Genomic DNA, 9,886 nt, shown 5'->3' with positions numbered 1-9,886 from the left:
TGCGGCTCTGCAGATGGATGCTTCTCCTTTAGGTGGGCTTTCTCCAAGGACAACAAGTCCACCGCTGTGCCCATCCCTGACTCCAGCAGTGAGATTCACAAGGCCACAGAGATTAGCCAAGGCACCTCTGTTAACTTATCAGTGATGTAACCATAACCATATTAGGGAACAGATTGGACCATAAAAGAGGCTCCAGCTTGTGGTACAGCACACAGTCTTCTACACTGTAAACCTGTACGTTGTTAACATGGCTGGCTTGAAGTTCATCTTGGGTCTACTGGCCCTGGTTGTTGTCTCTGCTTGGGCAAACGAAGAGGTGAGAAAAGTGATATTTCCAAAATGTCATCTGATATTTTTCTTAGTTTTGACAATATTTGATGTTTTATTTTAGTTTTCCAATACAAATTACAATGTGATATGACTCTTGTAATACTATAATAATCATAATAGTCATGGTGTTATTTCATTCAAAATGTTCTGTTTTCTTTTACTTTTTCAATACTTCTGCAAGGAACACATTTTTTTATTAACTAAAGAATATTAGTAATGTATTTTCTTTCTAATTGTCTTTATTTTATATATATCGTGGATGATGTAATGTAACAATCCATGCTATATTGATCCACGAAGGTACAGGATATGTATACCTTCAAATCCAGTATAGCCAACCTCCCACGCCTACTACTTACCTGTGTGGGTTTGTTTATGTAGTGAATATTCTATGTGCATTCATGTCTTTAGTTTTTAGCAGAACTAACCTTTCATTGTTTCATTTATCCTGCCTCCATTTTGCTGCATGCCACCTGAACAACACTGTGAGTACAGTGTTGTACAGTTTCATCACACATTATCTGAATGGAGGATAGTCTACGACTCTACGTCATTTCCTCACTGCTTGACTCATATCAACTCATATCAACTCCACATATGTGCAGTACTTTCTCACACCAGACTTTGCCAAAGCATGAATAAAGAGGTTATTATTATCATCATAATTCCTCACTAATAAATCATCGGATTCCCTCACTATAGATCATACAGGAGGAGCAAGGTGTCTCTGAGCTGCTGTTGAAGGCCAACAAGGATGTTGGTAAGAAATTAGTTTGTATTGTTTAATTTGTGGGGCACACATTTTCCGACTCAATTGAAACAACAGATGTTATTTGATATTGACCTTCTCGCTATATAAATGTAATGATCATTCATTCATTTATTCTCATCCTGTCACCAGTGCGTACTGAGGATGAGCCCTACATTGTGGATGACATCGCTTATCTTAACGAGAAGGAGAGGAACGCTGACCCCTGCACCTCCCGCGGCTGCATGTGGGGAAAGGCTTCTGACGGCAAAGTCTACGTGCCCTACGTCATCGCTAACCAATACTGTGAGTGTCTTTATTAGCATTTCTATTTGGTGCAACTGATTGTAAAATCTTACATTCCTGCATTCACATAGTGGACTATGTGATCATGAAGTTACTTGTTGCTGTGAGAAGGAATACGCAGAAAATAATGATACAAATAATAATAAACTTTATTTGTATAGGGGGTGGCTACGTGGCGTAGTGGGCAAGGCGCTCGCCACGAATGACGGAGACGCTGGGCTTGCCTGTTCGAGCCCAGCGCTCCACATTGCTTTCAGTTTAGCTGGTCGTTCATACTAATACACATTGGCCGTATTAGGGGGTGGGAAACTGATGGGTGGGGATCGGGCGTTGTGGACAGCGACTCCTACAGGTCGGTTGGTGCGCCTGCGCAGTAGAATCAGGAAGTGTCGGGGGCAGCGTGAGCCTCCCACGCGTTACTCCTCGCCACTGAGAGATCGAGCTGCGCAGGTGAAAAGATGCGACTGCTGTTACCTCAAGTACCGGAGGGGACTTGTGCTATGTATGACTTAGTCCACATTGCAGCCGGCTTGTGGGAGGCAAGAAACAGCGTTCGTGACAGGGGAGGGTTGAATTGGATGATACGAAATTGGGATGGGAGAAAATATAGAAAAAATGGGAGAAAAAGTGGATAAAAAAAAACTTTATTTGTATAGCACCTTTCATACAAGAATTGCAGCCCAAAGTGCTTCACAACAGTGATGTAGACACAAAATATAGGCATACAATTAGCATAAAGTTGGCATAATTATAGACAGGCACAACATTTGCAGATAATTGACATTAAAACCTCTCTGAAAATGTGTAATAGAATTCTATCATTAAAATATATGATAAATAATAACAACAAGGACAGAGTAGACTACTGTTAAATTATGTGCTTATTCCATGTAATTGTATGTGGTTAAAGTCTCAATCCTCATTCCAAACTATCGAAAGTCTTACTGAATGCACCTTTAAAGCATACAGCCATAACAATGTACAATCCATTTTATAGGCTTATAAGATGATATGTATCCCAATGAAACAAATTATAGCCAGCCGCACTATCAGTTGCCTTTTAGTTGATATATTGATATAGGATATTCTGAACTTTTACATAATGTTAATTATTAATTAACATTTATTTCATTCTTGAGAATAAATTTAGTTAATAATGTGTTACATTTACATTTAGTCATTTAGCTGACGCTTTAGCCGAAGGGCAAAATCAGCTGAGTAACAATGTTCATCAAAGTGTTGAGTGCTACAGTAAGGTTAGTTAGGGTTAGATATTTATTTTCTTTCATTTTAGATAATGGTTGAAGAAGTGCGTCTTTAGTCGACGGAGGAAGATTGGACGGGTTTCCGCTGTCCTAACTGTGGTGGGCAGTTCATTCCACCATTGTGGGGCAAGGACTGAGAATAAGAGGCTTCTCCTTGATGACCCTCCCAGAGCTTGGATAGGAGTAGGTCTGAGACAGCCAGAAGATGCAGAGCATAGGGGTCTTGAGGGTGTGTAGACCATTGACCGGACGTAGGCGGGAGCGGTTCCCTTTGCCGCACGGTATGCCAGGTCGAGGGCCTTGAAGCGGATTTGTGCGGCAATGGGGAGCCAGTGCAGGTCCCTAAGAAGTGGGGTGACATGGGCTGACTTCGGTAGGTTTGAGATCAGGCGGGCCGCTGCGTTCTGAATGAGCTGAAGAGGCTTGGTGGCAGTGGCCGGGAGGCCAGCGAGCAGTGCGTTGCAGTAGCAACTAGTACCTAGGGCTGCATTTTAAATTTTGTTGTAAGAACTGTAACAATGACAATAAAGATCTATTCTATTCTAGTCGAGGCGGGAGATGACTGTTGATTGGATGAGGAGTTGGGTGGCTTCTTTTGTCAGGAAGGGGCGTATCCTTCTGACGTTGCTCAGGAGGAATCTGCAGGTTCTGGTTGTCGCTGCAATGTGAGCAGAGAAGTTCAACTGGGCCTATTGATTGATTGATTGATTGATTTTTATTTAGTACATACAATTTATACAAAAGTATAAAAACAAGGGGTACAAGGATAACATGTGAAAGTCTGTCGACTTGTTTCCAACTTGGTCCCAAGAAGAAATTATATTAGTATATAATATGTTAGTAACCACATATCCACATATTAGAAGTCCTTGTCTCTGGTTCTCGATTCATAATTAGCTTACTTAAAAATGACTTTTCAGAATCATAAACACTTTATACACCGATATACTAGTAAATTCACATCAACTTGTCTTGGTGATATTGGTGCAGAAAAAGGCAACACCTTACGGCATCTCACAGTACATACAGACACACGTAATGGACCTTGACAGTATGGTCACAGGAAGGACCGTCCTGGCCACTATAGGTAGATCACTGCATGTAGCCCTGTGGTGCGGTGGTTCTTTGCCTAGGGCCCCCAAAAGTCTAGGGACGGCTCTGGTTTAGGAGGTCTTATCTCCTCTTCACAGTGGCTCAGGGGGTAGAGCGGTCATCTGGTAATCAGAGAGTTGCTGGTTCAATCCCGGCTCCTCCCGGCAGCATGTCAAAGTGTTAACCCCCTAACTGCTGAGCAGGTCGGCACCTTGCATGGTCACCTCCGCCGTCGGTGTGCGAGTGAACGGGTGAATGTGAGGCACAAGTCGTAAAGCGCTTTGGATGAAAGCTGCTCTGTAAATGCAGTCCATTTACCTTGTTTATCTTCTCTATGTGTTTCCAGCCTCCAGGGAGCTGGCCGTCATCGAGCAGGGCCTCCAGTCCTTCTCTAGCGTGTCCTGCATTCGCTTTTTCAAGCGCACCAACCAGAGAGACTACCTGAGCATCCAGTCCCTCGGCGGGTAAGGACCATTACTTTGAATACTAATAGATACAACCCTGATTGTGCCACACCTGCTGAGCACATTGTTACCTGATAAATGCCACAAATACTTATACTCATACTCATAATAGGGAGGTGTAGTGGTTACGTCATTGCAGTTTTTCGTGTTCCACCCTCTGTCCAACGCAATGTATTTCCCCATTGCCCATTTCTAAATCACCTCGTTTAAAACAAATAAAGCATTAACATTGGCATGGTGTACCTTTCTGTGCTTATTCATCCACAATCTATAGCTCAACATGAAAATATTCGCAATTAATCATAAAAAAAAATCACGAAATTTGATTTCAACCAAAAATGTTTAAACAATAATGTTAGTGATAGAAGAGAACTAATTTTGTGTAAAAATGGAAAGCTTTTCAATTTCCATGCGGCAGAATTGTTACAATAGCCGATAATCGGGCGGCTGATTGGCGCAGTGGGCAAGGCGCTCGCCTCTAACGCAGGAGACGCTGGGTTCGAGCCCAGCTTTTGGCGTTGCTACCGGCTGGCCGTTCGTTCATACTAACACAATTGGCAAGTGTTAGAGGGTGGGAAAGCCGGTGGGTGGGGATTTGACGTTGTGGACAGCGACTCCTACAGGTCGGTTTGGTGACGCCGGTGTGACGGAAGCAGGAAGTGACAGGGGCAGCGTGAGCCTCCCACGCGTTACTCCTCGCCACTGAGAGTTCGAGCTGCTGCGGCGAAAAGATGCGACAGGCTGCCTCCTCGTGTACCGGAGGAGACACGTGATGCAAGGCTTCTGTCCTCACTACAACCGACCTGTGGGAGGCATAGTCTAGCAACGTTCACAAAAAGAATAATAAATAGCCGATAATCCATTTTCCCAATGATAAATCCCTATAGGGGTGGAACAACCAGTGACATCACACTACACCTCCCTATAAGCCTTTCCTTATAAGTGTTACTTTTTTAATATTATTATTATTATTATTATTATTATTATTATTATTATTATTATTATTATTATTATTATTATTATTATTATTATTATTATTATTATTATTATTATTATTATTATTATTATTATTATTATTATTATTATTATTATTATTATTATTATTATTATTATTATTATTGTAGATCTCTCATTTATGGAATGAAACTATGAAAATATTATACAGCATTTTAAATTTAAATATGTAATACCTTTTCCTGTCTGTCTGTGTGGCGGTAGGTGCTACTCCTTCGTTGGTCGCAGAGGTTACGCCCAGACTGTGTCCCTGAGCCGTCAGGGTTGTATCTACCACAACACCGTCCAGCACGAGCTCCTTCATGCTCTGGGCTTCAACCACGAGCAGACTCGCTCTGACAGGGACCAACACATCCGTGTTATGCTGCAGAACGTCGAGAAAGGTCAGCTCGTGCCTCTTCATTCATCTCTTCACAGACAGACAGACAGACAGACGGACAGACAGACAGACAGACAGACAGACAGACAGACAGACAGACAGACAGACAGACAGACAGACAGACAGACAGACAGACAGACAGACAGACAGACAGACAGACAGACAGACAGACAGACAGACAGACAGACAGACAGACAGGCAGACAGACAGACAGACAGACAGACAGACAGACAGACAGACAGACAGACAGACAGACAGACAGACATACATACAGACAGACAGGCAGGGAGGCTCATGAATCTGTCCACTTTTCTTTAGATGTTTCATGTGGTAAATAATCCATCTGTTTTACACACACACGCATGCACGCACGCACACAAGCAGACTACAAAGAGTGACACGTTCAGCCGAACGCACAATTGGAGGGGGGCTCCCCACCCTCCAGAACATTTACAACAAGCGTTGCAAGGGCAAGGCTAAGAGAATCATTAAAGACTCCAGTCACCCGAACAACTGCCTCTTTGAACTGCTGCGGTCAGGCAAGCGATACCGGAGTCTCAAGGCGAGCACAGAAAGACTCAGAAGAAGCTTCTATCCCCAGGCCATCAGGCTGCTAAACGAACAATGAACACTACACAACAACAACCACCAAACGCACATAGCACACACATCCACACGCACACACTCACTTTAAACAAACACACTGTAGCACCCACTCCACACACTTTATAGCACACACCCACTTTAAACAAACACACTGTAGCACCCACTCCCCACACTTTATATTTATTGATGAAGGATTGCACTACAACTCGTACACCTTACTGTAAATTGTACCTAAATTGTACCTCATCCCATTTCTGCTTTGCACTATATAGTACTGTACATTAGTACACTGCATAGTATTGTATATTATATGGTAACTCAGAACATTGTACATATGTCTATACCGAACACTGTGACCTCATTTTCTTCTTCTAAATTACATGCTATACTATGTTATTTGATACTATCTTGTCTAGCACAGTCTCTGGAGCGTAACAGTAAGAAGCATTTTGTATGAAAGTATTCTGTACTTCTGTATGACAACTATTAAAGAAACTTGAAACTTGAAAACTTGAACACAGTATTTACTATATTCTTCTATTACTTCCCCTTTCAGGCATGGAGCACAACTTCGACAAGATCAACACCTTGAACCAGGGAACCCCATATGACTACAACTCTGTCATGCAGTACCACAGGTCATAACACCCTCCTCACAGCAATGTCCTCTCTGTACATTAACTCAGTTATATAATAATAATAATAATAATAATAATAATAATAATAATAATAATAATAATAATAATAATAATAATAATAATAATAATAATAATAATAATAATAATAATAATAAATAATAATAATAATAATAATAATAATAATAATGGTTATGCAATTCTTTATTATGTTCATCCAGTTTTACATCTATCAGAAATCTGAATCGGAAACACTTTGTGTGTGTGAGTATATATATATACTCTGTGTATAAGCAGCATGGCATACAGTTTTTCTTGGGCGTAATTCCTTTGAAACAAAACTGTGGTGTGGGGATGGTTTGATTTAAGCAGTCACACCTGCCATGGGTCAAGCTAATCAGACTCAGAAGCAGTTGTGGCTGTGCACCTGTTGTGCATCAAATTGATTGGTTAAATCAGCCATCCCCACACACACACTAAAGGGGAGAGCCTCTGTCATGACTCCCACAAAAAAGATTTTCTACACTATAGATACATCAGTGTATCTTGTCCCCATTAATGCTGATTGTATTCTGTGCGATTCCAGGTATGCGTTCTCTAAGAACAACCAGCCTACCATGGTGCCTATCCCCAACCAGAACGTTGAGATCGGCAAGGCCACTCAGATGAGCCAGAACGACATCACCAGGATCAATAAGCTGTACCAGTGCTAAACTGTAAGTGAAACTAGCTCAGTATTTTCTTAAAATGAACCAACAACTTTTCACACATGAATATAGACACTGTAATAAAAAACCATATGTAATGTATATTATATTATTAGAATTAGGGGGGATTATGGATCCGCTACTGCAGCAGATCCTTGGTATGAACACGATAACTTGAAGAGACTTTCTTTAAATCTTTTTAGATTTTCTAAACACCTAAATGAAAAAACCCTATTGGTTTTGGTGACCCCAAAACCTTTTTTCCATCACCACCATCGGGCCAACATTAAATTTTCAAACCAAATTGTAGGTAGTAATATGAGAATTGTTTTTAATTTATTTTGGGGGATTTCACTTAACATTTCATATTTTCACATTTACATTTTTTTTCTTTGTCTTTTTAATCTCAAATGTCCTATTTTCATTTGCGATTTTATTATCGCATGATTACTCTCATATTTGTCTTCTGGCATTTACATTTTAATTGTATATCCTCCATAAAATTGTGCCTCAACATTAAAGGTTTATCTATCATTTTTATGTTTGTTTCCACACAGGTTATCAACACATTCGGAGGCAGTTCAGAAGGTTTAGATGCTTAATGTGTGGCATGTTTCTCACTACACTACAATGACCACCATCAATAAACCTTCATCTAGAAACTGATCCAAGTCTTGTTGTCGTTTGTTCACTTTAAAACACTGTTACGACCCCTGAGGTCTAAGGGTAAATGGCTGTAACATAAACATTGGTTGATGGAAAAGGATGACCAGGTTTGTAAACAAAATGATATTTATTGATATAAAAAGGAAGTAGGTAACTCAACGGTGAGCCAAGGTCAAAACAACAAACAAACACCACTATTCTCCAACATAAACCAACCTAATCTATGGTAAAAAGAAATGACATTCCCTAACTACCCTTACCTAACAGAGAGACTTCGGCTCAGCTTCTTCCCCCAGGCCATCAGAGCCTTGAACACTGAACTCTCCACACACAAGCACACATGAGCACACACACAACACACACTCACACACTAGCAGCCACTTTAACATGAGCACACACACACTCATGCTGCACACGCTCACACTTATGGTCACTTTACAAAAGGAAAGGTCACTTTAAAAATAGTATAGTATAACTTGAGATTGTATAATATAGCATTGTATAGCAGTGTAAAAGACCCAGTGCTTCATCCATAGCTAACAAGTGTATTGCACTACCACAGGACCTAGCATGTCCTACCATGCTCTGTAAAAACTATGTACATATACCGATATGCCCTACTTTGATTATTGCACAATGTCGTTCTATTGGATTCTTATTATAATATTATTATTATTGTATTATGCACAATCGTTGCGGGCAAGACCCCCCCGCATTTCACTGTATACTTGTATGCCGTGACAAATAAAACTCTTGACTTGACTAACAAAAACAGGAGAAAACAATATCCAAATGAAATGGCAGCACCCCATCTGTGCTTCCTGAAAAGGGAGAAAATAACACACATTAGGGATACATATACAGGACAGGTAAACGTATAACAAAACAATCTATCTAGCTCTCTATGGCCACACACACACAAAGGCAATTTCACCAAAACAAAGGCAATTTTCAAAGTCAATGGGTCTCATTCACCAACATTGTCATAAGATTGGAAGGTCATAAGAGAAAGTCGACGACAATCACACCCGGATTCACCAATGCAGTAACTCTCCACAGTTTGAATGGTTTGACATCCCGACCCTCAAAGGCCCCATATGTACGCCTTGAAATTACATTTTCAGGAAAATAACAGGAAAATAAAGACAAATAAAGTTGAGGTTGTTACCGCAGTGATATGTTCCTTTGCTGACTTTAACCCTGTTTACGATCTTAAAGGGGCACTTCACCCCCCAATGCACAGAGCCATTTAGTTTGACGGTTATTGGGAGTAAATTAGTTTGAATATGGCCACCAGGGATGTCATCGGGGGACATTGAAATCCTTGTGTTGTGTTAATTACAGCTCAATTAAATGATGCAAATGAAAAGATGGCAATATCTCATCTTATAGGGACTGCTACCTTATCATTTCATTGAGCTGTAATTAACACAAGGATTCAGTGTCCCCGATGACATCACCGGTGGGCGGTGGCCATATTCAAACTAATTTACTCGCAATAACCGTCAAACTAAATGATTGTGTGCATTGTTTTTTTTGTGAAGTGGCCCTTTTAAGAGGCAACATTTAAAAAGTGGAGCTCTATACCCTAGTCTATGGATGTGTGTTTGAAACTGTGCTACGTGCGTAAAGGAAGCAATGACCATATTTGGACAACTACTACCATTATGTGTT

The 9,886-nt window shown here is 40.7% G+C and overlaps 1 protein-coding gene across 1 annotated transcript; it reads left to right on the top strand.

Annotated features, from left to right (window-relative positions):
• Positions 1 to 247: 247 nt before the first annotated feature.
• LOC311224455 (high choriolytic enzyme 1-like) lies at positions 248 to 7,552 on the top strand (the record flags this gene model as incomplete). The annotated part of the gene is made up of 7 exons (XM_084309453.1): positions 248 to 307; positions 1,042 to 1,090; positions 1,232 to 1,384; positions 4,088 to 4,205; positions 5,424 to 5,602; positions 6,761 to 6,842; positions 7,426 to 7,552. 7 exons carry the CDS (start codon positions 248 to 250, stop codon positions 7,550 to 7,552), a joined length of 768 nt encoding a protein of 255 aa, XP_084165579.1.
• Positions 7,553 to 9,886: the final 2,334 nt, after the last annotated feature.

The sequence above is a fragment of the Notolepis coatsorum genome (assembly GCF_963971535.1).
Source record: "Notolepis coatsorum genome assembly, chromosome: 3".
Classification (NCBI taxonomy): domain Eukaryota; kingdom Metazoa; phylum Chordata; class Actinopteri; order Aulopiformes; family Paralepididae; genus Notolepis; species Notolepis coatsorum.
Note: the sequence above shows the minus strand (reverse complement) of the source record. Positions and strands in the feature narration are given on the sequence as shown.